Raw genomic sequence first — 15382 nt, 5'->3', positions numbered from 1 at the left:
CAGAGAACAAAATTCCTACCCATGTTTACTCAGCACTCTAATTCATATTTCTTACATAAAAATTTCTTCCTGCTTTGGAATCCATTTTTAACAATTATCTACTATGCTGAACTAACTACATTAGCCTTGTGCTTTTTATAATTTCAGAAAAGAGACTCCAGCATACACCATCACTGTAAGAAACCACAGAGTTTCCTTTCAAGACAGTGCAATGTTTCACTCCAGCCAACCTTTTGGCTTGAGCAATAGGAATCTTCTCAAAATGCTGACCTTGTCATCATGATTTATGGTTCTCATTTCAAGGTCACTCGTAACAGCGTTGGTCCAAGAATAGCGTAAGTTTTCCTCCTCCTGAATCTGACAAAATCATTCAAGGCAATGTGTTCGCCCTTACCTTTCCCATGCTGTTGTACTCCACTGCTATTTCCCGGAAGAAGAAGTATATGTAATTGCCATAGTCAACTGCCTGAACAAAGTACGGTTCTAGAAGAAAACAACAACCCAAGACATCTGATTTAGGCACCATGTACAGGATCCAGCATGCACAGAGAAGCCAAATACGTTCACACTTAACATCCAGAGGTGAAATGTCTGCATTTGACAAACTTGATCAGTTTTCAGAATGAACAAATCACTGCCAGAAAAGAATCACTGTCTGGGGACAGGAGAGCTGGGAACAAGTCTGTGCAACATCACTGCAGGGTAGTTAAGTCTCTGCCACTAATACGTCTGCCCTGCATGGAGTAAGAGGAAAGGTAAACAGGCATTTATAACTGTATGCCTGAGGGGTCCAAGCAGTGCTCTTTATGGCATGCAGGCTGTGAGCTGAGGGAATAACAAACCACGTAACTGTTTCTGCCCACACGTGTCTGTAGCAGCAAGGAAAGTGGGACAGCTGAAGTTGACACCTGGCAAAACATTTCTGCATGCAGAAAAATACTTGAAACTATGGCTTTGCTCTCTGTTAAAATCACTCCAAATGCTAACAATTCTTAACACCTACATGAAGATAAACAGCACGGTCCTTAACAATGAGGGCATTTACAGCACAGAAATTGCCTAACTCAGTGGCAGCAATACAATCCTTAAGAACCGTAACAGAAAGGCTTTGTGCAATATCCCCATAATTTTAGTTTCATTAATGAATCTTAACATTACAGGACAAACCTTCTATACTTCATAAAGCCTTGATTGTTACCTAACAGCGCTGTGGCAGGAATATTTTCAAACACAGCCCAAGTACACAGAGCCCTGCAAGGTCCAACTTTTACATCCAACAGATGTAAACTGGTGGATTGCAGCTTGGAAAGCTCACTGTAATACATATTCTGATCTACCCAGCTCACAGCTTCTGTCAGGTCCAGTAACTTTGGGTCAGGAGAAGAGTGAAAGAGATAAACAGATCAGTGTAAGCAAGAGATGTAATCTACTTCCTTCTTTCTGCCAGAAAGCATTGGTGAAATGACATGACAAAGAGGTCTGTCAGAAATCCAAGACTCCTCAGAGATGCTGCTTTTTTCTCCTTGTTTGTTTATCTACCTTTCAACCACTTGGAGTCATGTTTAACTGTCCGCAGGGTTGGGCTGTCTCCAAGGCTCCGGTATATTACTGCATCTATTGCAAGGAAGTCGGTCACTGTGGCAGAATACAGTTTTCCCTCTGGGGAGGAAGGAAAGAAGAAACAAGGGGGGAGGAGCATTAGAAATAATAAAATTGCCTTCTCTCATCAGTCACATGAGATGGGGGGAAACAAAACCATCACAGTCTACTTAGGAACACTGAAGGAAGGGAAAATTCCAGCTAGGTAAATGGAACTGAGTACTGAACAAGCAAGTCACTCACCACTTTGCAAAATGGTAATTTCAGAGGGGTGCTATAGGAGAAAATAACCTTATGGAATAATTCTTCCTTGTCTTAGGTATGTCACACTGAACTACTCTATCCAGTCACATGTTCCTAGTTAAATGCTCAGAAATTCTGCCTAGGTATGTCAACAAAACAAGCGTAACAGAACTCTTAGTTTTAACTGGGAGTGCAAACCAGACAGGGCTTGAAGACTGTGAGCTAATTGACACTTATGAAAATTTCTCCCCTTGAGAGCACTTCTGCTCTGTCAGAGATCACTAACAAAAAATTAAATAGCATGCTGGGAGCCATGCTGAAACAGGAATGCAAAGAGATGGGGAAGGATTGCCCATCAATATTTCTTTTCTAGCATGTATTTTAGGCATTTCCTGCATGCATTATGCATTCCTCTCTCCTAAAGAATGGAGGAGAAGTGATAAGAAAGGGCCTACAAAATGGCACCCAAAGGACAACCAAAACAAACAAAACTATAAGGACATAAAAGCATAAGCCTCAGCAACATTTTTAAATTTCATTTTTTGTCTAATCTGTTTGCAGGTCATGGTAACTGTACAGGACTGTTTTCATGTGTGAGATAGGTCTTGGAACATGCTGTCTGCTAGAACCCCAAGCACTGCAGCACGAGCACACCAACTTGTGTTTCTATTGTGTCTGCATAAAAATCAGAATTGTCTACATCTCCTTCGACAGAAATTATGTTCGTGCCTTGAAGGCACCAGCACTGAGGACATACCCAGGACAAAGCAGAGAGGCTTCTATTGGTCAAGTGCTCCTCACTATACTTTCACCCAACATTTAATTTAAGACTGAGAGGGAATCTCATAAATGCATAGGACTATCTCAAAGGCAGCTGCCAAGAGGATGGTGCCAGACTCTTTTCAGCGGTGCCCTGCGACAGGACAGGCCGTAAACTAAAACACAAGAAGATCCACCTCAATACAAGGAAGGACTTCTTTACATTGAGGGTGGCAGAGCACTGGAACAGGCTTCCCCCAGAGGTTGTGGAGTCTCCGTCTCTGGAGACATTCAAACCCCACCTGGGCACATTCCTGTGTCACTTGCTGTAGGTGACCCTGCCTTGGCAAGGGGGGTTGGGCTGGATGATTTCCAGAGCTGCCTTCCAACCCTAACAACTCTGTGAGTCTGTGAATTTCAGCTCCAGATTTAAAGTTCAGACTGTTTTTTATTAGGAGGACTGTATGCTTTGTTCTAACTTACGCAATTCTTGTCCTTATTTGGCTACCTAAGAATGATAATTTTTTCTTAGCAAAACAGAAAAAATATTTACAGCATGCCTTCCCTCCCCCCCATCCCCCAAATTCAAAATAGAATAAAAAGATGAATTGTTTAGATAGAGATGTCTGAACTCATGTTAATACAGCCACATATTTATTTTCTTTCCTGCCAAGTTCCTGTGACCAACTACAATTCACACATATCAGCTGCAATAGCTGCAGGCTGCAAGAAGAGCCATATTCATGTCAGTGCATCCAACAAACTCAGATGACCTGGATTAGTGCCCTAAACTGTTCTGAAACTGTTTTTCACTGCACTCTGAAAAGTTAGCACAGGTATCAATACGTATGACACATAAAACAGTGATTTTCTGAAGCCAGAAGATTTATGGGGCATATTCTACAAATATTTATTTGAATTGTATCAAATTTATTCTGAATCACCATGAGGGAGTATGATCCTTTCTATAAATATTCTCTTTACTTTCAAATTATGTGAGGGTTTCTTCAGCAACAAAGCCGGAGTCATCTTACTGAACTTCATCTGCATTCAAAGTGAATGTTTACAGTGGGCTGGTCATAAATGCTTTCTTGGCCAGTACAAGTGAGAAAGACCCTTCTGAAAGGTCATTCAGACTGCACTAAGGATAAGGAGTCTGAGATATATGGGAAAAATGTTTCTCTGAAGGTGTTTCTCTTTTTCCATGCTTTATGAATTACCTGCTACAATTAGAGAATTTCTACTATATATTCCTGTGACTGTAATTAAGAAATCACATAATACCACTATCATCATCACCATTATTTTTGAAACAAAAGGACCTATTTATTTACAAACAAAAGGACCTATTTATTTATAAAGAGTTAAAAAAAAAAAAAATTGAAATAAAAAAAATTGAAATAAAATCTCTCCTTTGTGAGGCAGATGATGATACCTCTAACAGAGTAGTACTTAAGAGAGCCCTTTGGGTATAGACCCATTTGAGAATGGCTGAAATACTTGCACATTCTCAATCTTCAGAGAAATAGCTTAAGTATTTCCATGTAAGCACCCAGGCTCTGCTTTATAGCATCACACCTGCTGAAGAGGACTCACATTACCATGGATGACTTCTTTATTATCTTCACCACCTATCTTACAGCTAGATCTAGGAAAAGATCAGCAGGATTCACACTAAGAGAAGTTCAATAAAGAAACAATTTAATCAGGAAGTCATGAAGAGATAGACAAAAATACCACACAACCAACAGCCAAAATTAACCTCATTTATAAGATCTCACTTTTTCTAACTATTATAGTAGAAATCAGAGCTAACACTGTTCTCCTGCATGCAGCATAAATTACCACTGACCAATAAAGTTCTCTCCTTTGTCTACAGCAGCTCGTAAGACCACATTAAGATGTTTTCAGGTTAAAAAAAAAAAATCCCCTTCCCCTTCCTCCTAGATCTAGAAAAGGGCATGCCACAGCATTTTCCCTAACTTCCTGTTATTATGAATATATCCTGCTTAATTCTTATTAACGCTTACACAAGCTTTGACTTCCTTTGACGTTCATAGAAGCTGGATGCAGCCAGAAATGGTGCCTTACACTGGCCATATTATCAAGAATACAGGAAATACTGAAATATTGATCCAGGAAACTGAGGCTTCATGCAATGTTGATGATAGTGAGCTCCAGAGATAGGAAGGCTTTTTTGCTAGGGATTTCCTTATGCCCCCTATTTTTAGTCACTGTTCACTCCCCTTGACACCTTTTAGATTTAGGCATTCTGGGCTCAAGCAAGAGGCACAGCGTTCTCACAAGCCTGGACTGCAGAACAAAAAGTAAAAAGTTTGTTTCTGTCATTTTACCTGCAAACAATGCAACGTTGGCATGCTTTGCATCATAGGGGCACCTGGCCATTCCACTGAATTCTTCTTCCAGGTACTCCAAGGTATCCATCTGAAAAATGAAAGGGAGCTCCTCAGATAGAGAAACAAAACTTCTTACCCGGAATGAGGCTTATGACAGTGTTTCCTCTTGTCAGAGCAGAGGAGAAGGCCCTTTCTCTAACTTTACTCCTGACTATGAACTAAAAACCTGACAAGAATCATAGTAATAAATAAAAGGAGTCTGAAGAAAGTATGCCCAGTAAGTCAGGAATTCTTTTGGAGCTAATCACTCTCACCTTGACACATTTTACAAAAGTCTTCAGTCTATATTTTATCTGTACACAAGTTTTGTGTTTTGAACTTTAGCAGGCTATGTGGTGTGTGGTTCTGGCAAGGCTCCAAAATTTATCCTCAACAGTGACCCAACAGAAGCGCTCTTAGACACAGAAAAGACTGCAAACCACAGCAGTCAAAAGAAACAACACTAGGACAATTATCTCTGTGTGCATTTTTCTCCCCCAAGTTCAGAGATCCTTCTGCTCTAGTCTCAACAATCGTGCTCTCTTCCTTGATTTGCATATTCAGAAAGATGCTCTTCAAGTTTCACTATATCAGTTGAGGTCTGTGTCACAGAGAAATCCTCTTAACATCAGGCAAGAATTAGTCGGTGCAGGAATTGTAAATTCTGAGGCTTATATGTAACTCCTGGGAAATAAATTCACCCTGGGCACTGATAATGACACAAATATACAGATTGACTATACATGAAGTTCAAGCAGGTTTAGTGAGCTAAGGGAGAATCGTACACCTCTTACCTCTTTAAGATTCTTATACTACTTTATTTTGGGAATAAGAACCTTTGTAGCATATTCAGGTTACTTGTCCAGCTCATACCGTATAGATCACATACAGTAAAAGTTCACAGAGCATGAAAAATAAGCCACATCACCCCATCAACAACTTAAATCAACTTTTAATTCATATGTTACAGCTTCTAAGTCCCTTGGTGGATGATTCGGCATCATTTGTTTTCTGTCATATACTCTTCCTGGTCAAAATCCAGTCTGAGGGGAGTTAGTTGTGTTTACTCAAAGTCTGAAAAGCATTTCATGTGATAGTGAGAGGAAATGAGTTACAGTCCTGAGTAACTTTTCCTGCACCAAGCTCCACACCCTGGGCTCATCCTCACAACCATTGGCATGCTTAAGGGACAGCCTTGCTTTCTGTTTGGCACGTTTAGTTCTCTCTCTGTATAATGAAGAAATACATGGAGGAAAAGCCAGGGCAGGTGTTACAGAGGGATCATTATCCAGCCCTGCATCACAGGGAATGAAAATTCTGGAGTAAGGGTGAGGAAGCCATTTATATGCCTCACATCAGGATGCCAAAGAAATCGGTAGTTGTATCTAAAAGCCAACTTCCTAGCAAGGGGACTGGCTGAGATTTGTTAGCCTCATTAATGGCATTCAGAGAAAAAAAATTACAAACTGTACTAGAAGACGAAATACAGCCCTGAGAGATCAAGAAGCTTCATTGCATACTAGGAGCAGGCAAGGAAAGAAAAAATAAAATAAACAGCTGTTAACAGAGCAGCTAACTGTACCTCACAGTTGCCATGACAGGCTTGTATTCTTACTCAAATTTGGTTCTTCCTCCACTGACTGGAAGAAAATGCTACCCTGCTCTTCTCTCCCATGTTTTCTAAACTGCAGCCAATATAGTGGCTAAATGAGGTAAAGTAGCATTGCACAAAACTCAAGGAAGAGCAGCAGACACAGTGAATACCACTAGGGAAGTAGTTTTCCTGGATGTTAACGTCTTTATTCTGTTTTTTTACTGTAACTCTGAACCCAAAAACTGAATGAGAATTGTGATTTTGTCAGGAGCAGCATTAGTAAAACTGATTTTTATTTTTCCAGAAAAAAGATGAGAAATGACTTGTGGGACAAAACAGTGCCTAGAAAAGCAGAACCTGGATGTCAAATGCCTAAACAAATTCATTTCAAAGCTACTCCAGAGACATCCAGTGTTGGGAGTCATATCACAATACAGTGGTGAAAGCCTAAAAAAATGGCAAATATTTGAATGAAGGGGTCCTGTTGGGATGCAGATTACTGAGACACACTATGCCAAAGGAATAAATTGGCTTCAGGGCATAATGTCAAGAATGCATGGACCAGCACGGTTTTCTACACTGCTCTAGATAACGTTTTGGCTTTGCAGATCCCCAGCTAGTGAGGAATACCTCACTGTTCTGCTGTATTGTTCCTTGTGGAGATTTGCTCTTCAAACATTTCCACAGCACACAATCCCATAGGATCTCCTCAGTGTCCCTATCCAGGGGACTCACAAGAAACTCAGGTTTTGCTTGCATGGCCTGAAGCGTCCTGAGAACTGGTTTTGAGATTGAGAACAGTACAACATAAATTTAAAAACATGCTACTCAGAACCAATAACCCCCAATATTAGTCTATGACTTGATGTGGGTGTCAGTGACAAGCTGAGGAACTTTCTCAGGAGTGACTACATCCACAAGCAAGGATCTGAAGGACTCCGCACCTATGGAGGACAATGTAAAGTGGCAATAGTCTTGATGTGCAGGAGTTGCAAAGAACTACGTCTTTAGTCTGAGATATTCTCAGAAACCCAATCAACATTGAACTTGGCAGCACTGAAATAAGTCACGATAAATGTTTCAGAGTTGAGTGGTGCACAGTTGAATGACAACCTCGTGCTGCTGCCAACATAGTCACAATAAATCCAACCAAAAGACAAGGCATAAGGGAAATCCCAGAAACAGATTACATACCTTGTAGTTTCTGCAAGAAGGGTTGAATGCATTTGTTCCACAGATAAACAGTGTATCCTCATTTCTTTTTAGGAGAACCTTAATAAAGTTATGACATTCATCCTGAAGAAAAATAATAAAATTTATTTCAACTACTGAATTTTGGGCATCTGTTTTTATGTTTAAGCCGTGATATTTCATTGTCAGGTTTAAAATTAAATTGGCTGGTACCAAATTGGCTGTGATATTCTGGCCGTATTTTGTCTATGTTTAACTGACAATGAGCAAGTTCTAATTAATTTATATTCTAGTGGTTTAAAAATTACAAAGAACTGAAAATACAGCTTCATATCACAGGTCTTAGTTTGCTGTTGTTGACAAAGGTGAATTTTGTTTGAAAACTGTTGCTTTCCTCAAGAGTGAAAAGTCTGATCTTTTTGTCACCCATGTTGCTGTCAGACAGTGACATCACCACCACAATATACTGGCATAAAGTATCTGTAACTAGAAGGGGAAGTAGATGTAAGTAATCAAAGAGTCTGCATCTAATTATGATACTACTTGTGCCAGTCATAGGTTACAGTAGGGCAAAACTGCTGTGAGAAATAGTCCTTCTACAACAACCACACACTTGTGTTTTCTGATGCTTTGCCTGAACTCAGTAAATTCCCACAGGGTTATGGACAGCAGCACTTGGCTTTTGAAGCAATGGTAAGCAAAATCAGTACGCATTGTCACCTTCTCAATGCCTTAAGTATTTCAGGGTATTGCTGTGGCTTCTGTCGTAATATTTTACCACTTTCAAAGTCAACTATTTTTGCAAATTAAAGCCTTCAGTAAGTTGATGGAAAAGGCAATTACTGGTAAGAAGTGAATGGCATGATCCATTCCACATCACAGTCAGCAGCCTGAGATAATAGTGATGCAACTAAAGTGGCAGTTGCAGAAGAAATGAAAATTGCCTACCTTATGTTTTCCCTTCATTCTGCATGTGTCTACATCAGCTTGTCTAGATTTCCATGTCAATTTCTGCAAGATTCAAGAAAAATCAATTAGAACTCAGAGGTTTTTTACTTTTGATTTCAGAAGTAGAAATCCCTTAGAGGAAACTAGCTTTTGAACATACATATATTGAAAGTTTTTTGCACTCTTTCTTCATGATTAATTCACCACAACAATGAAAGTTCAGTGATGTGGAGTGTTCATTTGATTTTGTTTTGCCACCAATTCATGAGACTGGAAACCCATTCCTCTTTTTTTAAAGCCCAAACTAACAGAATTCAACAATAGGCCAACTTTGAAAACCGTGTACTTTTCTTAAAAGTACTAGATATTCTCTTCTTTTAATTAATATTGCTTACAAATCAGAATTATCATTTACGGACTATGAACCTTCACTGGATTCTAAATGAAATATGCAGTCTCAAAGACGACATTTTAGATCTGGAAAGAAATCAAATCCAGGTAATTCTTACCACTTCAATTCATCTAACAAGCTCAAAGAGTTTTCCACCTGTCAAGACATATCTGACTTTATCTGCTAACAGTCTTCCTCTAGAACATTTACAGGTAAATCCCAGCCATGATTTTTTTTTGAGATGAGTTTCAAAAAAGGTCAAATGTGGAAGGCTTATTAATTATAATAAGACTTTGTTTAAAATCATGTGGGCTAAGATGGTATCACCTTAGACACTATTGCCATGATAGTTCTCACAGTGTTCTTGATGAGTAAACTGAGGGGTCCAAGCTGAAACAGTAACCATGAATGTTTATTTCCATTATAAGCCTAGGCCCTCACTCTTTGATGAGTAAAAAGTTCATCTTCAGCATCATTCACAGTTATAATGAAGCACTGTCCCCTCCTCCAGTGGAATTCATCCAATGCCCAAATTTGTATGATCCTCTGCTGGACCAAGGCTGTGTTTAACATATTTACACAATATGAATACACTGCAAAGGAGCTGAAGGGAGATTATTTTCAGTATGTTCATGTTAATATACAATACAGTAATGTAGACAAAGCCTTTCTTAGTTTGAATGCAACTTCCCATGGAGATAATGTGAATACATCTACAAAGTGACGCTACAGTAAGATTTTATTTAGTCAGTTCTTGCATGAGTGAAAAAAATTTGTGCACATGTAAATATGTAACTTGCTTTTTGTGATGGAAGTTTCAGTAGATGTAATTGGGATAGTATAGCTGTTATAGAAAACTGCTGCATATAAATGAATAGATGTTTGACAGATGTTTCATCAGGGACCTCACCGTATTTCAGTATAGATTGCTTATCAGCCCAGCTAAATCACTTATCAGAAATTCACAGAGGACAAGATTGCTATTCTAGCTCTCCCCAAATATGATTAGCAATGCCATCTTACTTGCTTATTATAGTTTTACAGCAGTGCTGGCAAGTTCTTTAAAACAATGTCATCATCCTATTTTATCCTAGCTTGTTCTAGTGTCCTTGGTTTCTGGGTGATGATAAAAGCTACTTACTTTGCTAAAATAAATTTCTTCTGTATGTGATGTGTCCATATCAACAGTATAAATATGGTCCCTGTAAACAAAAGGAAATGAAGTCAAATGGAGTAGTCAGACAGTTCATTTTCTGTAAGAGACCTATCTGTCACCAGATAATCCACAATCCACTTACAAAAAATCACAGGTCTTACTAGGAAACATTCCTGGCAGCATCTCCTGCTTCTCCCACAAAAGCATTTTCACATATAAACTGTTTGCCTTCCCATAAAAAAAAAAAAAAAAAAGGTGCTACAAAACTTCGGAATAAGGTTCTTTCCCAAAAGCAATTATTTGAACAAATGAGATTTGGGAAAGTAGATAAGTCTCACATGATTTCTGCTCTATCAGTCATACAGCAGATTCCACAATCTAGCATGCAGATGTTTTTCTGTATCTTGAAATCAGCTGCAATAGCTTTTAGGCAGCCTTTGCCAGATTCCTGGGCTAGCAGTCACTGAGTCACATTTAGCCATTTAGGGTTAAAAAGAGGCTAATCTTTTCTTTTTACTTTTTTCTCCCTTTCCCTTTCCCTTTCCCATTCCCATTCCCATTTCCCATTTCCCATTTCCCTTTTCCTTTCCTTTTCCTTTCTTTTTTCCCTTTTAATTATATGTCTAACCTTAGCTGTTATAATTTGATTGACAATATGGTAGACAAAAGGCTGACAGACAAAAAACTATTCCCAGAAATCATTCTTCTTTTCACACACTGCTGGCCAAACTAAACTGTAAAATACTTCTCTGAAAAATGTTCACACTTTTTTTCTTGCATTTACTTTCCTATTTTCCTGAGAACCTGTCCCTCTCTACAATTAGCTGCGAATCTCTTATTGGAAAGAAGAAATAGACACAGGTATTCAGGTAAAGAGATATTTTTAGACATTCTTCTCCATGTAAGCTGAGAACAAGGATAGCTCTGTACAGAACTCAAAAGTTGAAAAAACCCACCAACCCACAACACTGTAGTAACCAGCACATCAAGCTGGGACTGACACCTCATTTTTCCTTGAAATAAAATTGGATTTTTTTCAACATGCAGAAAGCTGCACAGCTGATGCAAGATCCACGGCACTGGAGGGGTCTGCTAAAAGCACTATACAGGCTGTTTCCATTTTAGAAATCCCTGTTCTGAAGGTTGGCTTCATTTTATTGGGTTTTGGGGAAACAGTGCTAGTGTCTTTAAATAACGTAAAAAAAAAAAAAGAAGGAATACTGCTACAAGAGAAATAACATCTCTCAGGTGGGGAAAAGAGGCAGCACTGTGGTAGGGAGCTGGCTTTTAAAAATTTGTCTCCTGTGGAGCTTGAAGCTGTTTGCTTTGTAAGATGCCAAATCGAGGAGTTGACGGGTTTTCTTCTCCTCCAGACTGTAAAACCAGAACTGTCATTTACTTCCAAGATTGGTTTAATACTTCAGTTTGTTATTTGCCTGACTTCAGTTACAGAGCAGTGGTCAGGGTTGGTTCTGGAATAAAATTATCTATTAGTACAATATCAGCTTCATAGATTACGTCATGGTTCCCCTTTTATATGCATTGCTCTTTATTGCTGTCACTCCTCCTATATAAAAGTGGGGGGAAAAAAATCTCTTGAATTGCAAATGAAGTGCGGGTAGACCTCTAAAAGCCGTCTTCCTGTACAGCTCTTGGTTTTAATCATCAGCCTCCCTTTCCAGAGGTTATAATTTTTCTTTTTCAACAAGACAATTAGAAAATACAGCGGTGGTGCTCAGAAAGAGTAGGGTTATTTAGTTTCACTCTCAATAAAACAGCCTTCAGAAGACTTTCTGGTTCAAGAAAGGGTTCAAAGGAAACTCAGATGCTAAGTTACGGGATTGTTGGAAAGAAGGTTAGCATCAGGAAAATTACATATAATTTTCTCATGCCACAGATGAAACACAGTTGCTGACAGTGTCAGGAGAGAGCGAAAGAACTGTCAAATTCAGAGAAGGACTCCCTAATCACAGAAAATGTGGGATTGTCCTCTCCCTCCTTTTCCCGCTGCTGCCCAACTCCTACTATCTACTAGCTGTGGTATGTGTACAGTTTGCTGCTAATTAAGTTATTCTAACACAAATTTACTTAATCCTAGAGCTTACATTTCTCCCACCTCCAGTCAGCAGAACGGAGTTTTGTTGCCATGGCACAATCTTGTCGAGGAAGGGAATTTAAATAATGCCACCGGCTGTGCACGACCCTTGGCGCTTGGCGCATGGTTTGGAAACAGGTAACTGCAAATGAGGAGAGAGCCATCCTAGCCCCTGCTCCTCATCTGTTCCCTTCATATGCACGGGGTGGCAGGTAATGTGAACAAAAGCTGCCACTGCACGAGACAATGGGAGGAGGAGACATAGCAAACTTAGAAAAGGGTGTGTGTGCCTGGGTGTGGGTGAGCTCGAGAGAGATGGCATGTGAATATTCTTCCCATGAGAAAAAAGATGACAGAGCTGGTCCTTTGAGACTGCAAGCCAGATATTCAGACAGTAAAGCTTTATGGCCTCTGGCTGAGTTACTCTGATTTATATTGGCTGCGTATCTCTGCCGGATAATATGAAATAATGCCTTTCTGCAGCGACACAAAACTTTATTTGGTAATAGCTAATACAGGAGTCATGTATCCCATGTGACAAAACAAGTAGTGAACTGACAGAAATTTTAGTCTATGCCAGTTTCCCATTAATAAAATGTTAGCACTTCTCAAATCTGAGTTTCTGCTGCACTGAAACTGTCTGCAAAAGTCAACACTGGATCTTCTAAAATAAGCAAACAAAAAAAACCCCAACCTAAAATAAAAACTTTCAATATTTAACCATTTGTTTTGATTGTTTTTTCAGATAACTGGTAAAACATAAACTTAGGATCACTATATTTCAATGTCTAAAAAAAGCATGAGAGCAATATCTCATATAACAGACCGAAGACTTATGTTAGCTACAGTTTTCAATGAATCTTGTTACAAAAGTCTTTGGCAAACATCTTTGATTGTGTACAAATTTGCTTTCCATCTCTAGATTTACTACTGCCTCTGAAGGAGATGCAGTATTTGGGTTACAAACTTTCATTCACACTAGATACTGAAGGATGACTCGTTTTCTGAAGTTTGTTACTTAAAGATAAAAATTATCTTTGAATTTTAACTTGTATCACACAGCCTTGTCAGACCAGGAGGGACTTTATTCAGCAACAAGGAGGGGAGAAAGAATACGTCAAAGAGGTTTTGAGTTACCAAAGGGAAAAAAGTGTAAGAAGATTTTTTTCGTGCTTGTGTAAGTAGAAAACAGACCAGGTCTTTATTCTTTTTTGTAGGTCACACAACCCTAGGACTATATAAGCACTCTCATTGTAGCAAGTTGTTTTATACAAATAGGGAAGAACGCATATTCACATACTAGTACACGTTATCCCCCAAACATTAGCATTCTTCATATAATTTGTGCACACAGTGGTTTCATATCCCAGAACCATTCTCTGGGTTTTCCTGCTGTAATGCCAGTTGCTTGGGCACTGTGACAGTCTAATTGCATCAATCTCAGTCTGAGAACACACTAGGAAAACAGCAGAACAAAATCTGCAAAGCAGATTTACCACTGTCTCACTGCAAATAATTTCCTAATTTAAAGGAAAACAAGTAAGGAAAGCAAAGGGAGCTCAGCTATGAAAAGGAGGAAATCCTGCCACCACCTTTCAAACTTATTCAACCCTCTGCCCTGCCCCACTCATTATCCCACTAAACACAGCAAAAATACTAATGTCTGAACTCAGGCAAAGCGCAGGGCTTTGCCACTTGCCGCAGGGCTGACCTCTCCTTGTGCCCTATGACCAACACCACCGCAGCTCCTGTGGAAGGATACTTGCTCTCTGCCTGGACTGGATGCAAGGTCTTGGCGTGAGAACCCTGAGCTCTGCCAGCCAGACCCCATGCAGAGCAGGGTATGCAAGGAGCCCGAGGAAGCTGCGATTATCCAGAGCAGCTGCGATGGCTGGGTAGGGGAACAGGTGTGTTGTTCTAGCAGCCAGGGACTGAGAATGTCACTCAGTGACCATGCTGGTGTAATGCAATTACCAATTACGTGGTGCCGCATGGAGATCCACAGGGAGCTTTCCCCCACAGGACACATCTGACCACCCAGAAGATGGGGAGTGGCTGTTTGCGAGGAAAGCCAGGCAGCTCCCAGCGGCTGCCAAGGGCTTTGCAGACAGGGCTGGTGGTGAGAGGCTGCCTGTTCAGCAGCTGTTCCCCTTCACTCCTGGCCATCCCACCCACCACTTCTCCCATCTGCAGCAACAGCCTGGTTTTATGTGGCACATGTGGAAAGGTGCGTATTTTTCCAATGGAGGACCAGAAAACAGGCAGAAAACAAGCTGCTACTTGAGAGGCAGCTTGCAGGGAGGTCCCAAACAGAATCTGGGTCCAAGAGCTCCTAAACTGGACTACCCACCCTTGCTAATCAGTACCACCCACCCTTGCTAATCTGGACTCATCTTGCACTCATTTTACATCTCTAATGTAATTCCCACTCTAAGATCCTCAATCTTCTTTGCTAACAACAGGTAGGGAGATGAAGTGTTAATATCTGATCTGTGCCAGGTTGGCAGCTGTGTAATGGGTGTAGCTCCATTGAGGCTGATAGTGCAAGATGAGCTAGGCAAACTGAATGGGTGGCTCTATGTGCAATTTTATAGAAAGAGGTGCTCATGTCTGCACAGTATAGCTCTCCAAGCAAGACACTAAATTCAATTAACCTTTCAGAAGCATGTTTGCTTCTTTTTTTGGTCTTAAGGTATTAAAAACATGCCTAAATCAGCAAAATTACATTCTAATAACACTTATCAAAAAATGCATTTGTGCACAGAAGAATTATGCTCTAAAATTTGTCATTTTTGGTGAGCTCAGGCGGAATAAAAGGATGAGGATGGAACTGCTTTTCCACGGAACTAAGTTATTTCTCTGGCAACTTCCCTCTTGCAGGTTTCAAAGGAAGGCAGACGCATGCAGTCCTAAAATACAGGTGTAGCATATCACAAAACTTTAGCTGACCACCTAGCAAGGTTTCTAATATGCCTTTCTAACAGGCTGCAAAACTCTCTCTGAGTGTAAC

General features: G+C 40.0%; 1 protein-coding gene across 6 annotated transcripts in view; it reads right to left on the bottom strand.

The window, feature by feature from the left end:
• SEMA6A (semaphorin 6A) overlaps nt 1-15382 on the bottom strand; it is a 119180-nt gene that overhangs the window by 50056 nt on the left and 53742 nt on the right. For 5 of the 6 annotated variants that reach the window (XM_048290638.1, XM_048290641.1, XM_048290642.1 and 2 more), the window contains exons 4-9: nt 10263-10323; nt 8731-8793; nt 7786-7887; nt 4956-5046; nt 1540-1659; nt 395-483 (exon numbers count right to left, since the gene is read on the bottom strand). In XM_048290638.1, the coding sequence (XP_048146595.1) occupies nt 395-483; nt 1540-1659; nt 4956-5046; nt 7786-7887; nt 8731-8793; nt 10263-10323 (526 nt within the window). Of the gene's footprint in view, nt 1-394; nt 484-1539; nt 1660-4955; nt 5047-7785; nt 7888-8730; nt 8794-10258; nt 10324-15382 lie in introns of those variants that run through there. The other variant, XM_048290644.1, reaches the window with a different exon arrangement.

Source organism: Corvus hawaiiensis, chromosome Z (assembly GCF_020740725.1).
Source record: "Corvus hawaiiensis isolate bCorHaw1 chromosome Z, bCorHaw1.pri.cur, whole genome shotgun sequence".
Taxonomy (NCBI): Eukaryota; Metazoa; Chordata; class Aves; order Passeriformes; family Corvidae; genus Corvus; species Corvus hawaiiensis.
This window is presented reverse-complemented; position numbering and strand designations above follow the sequence as displayed.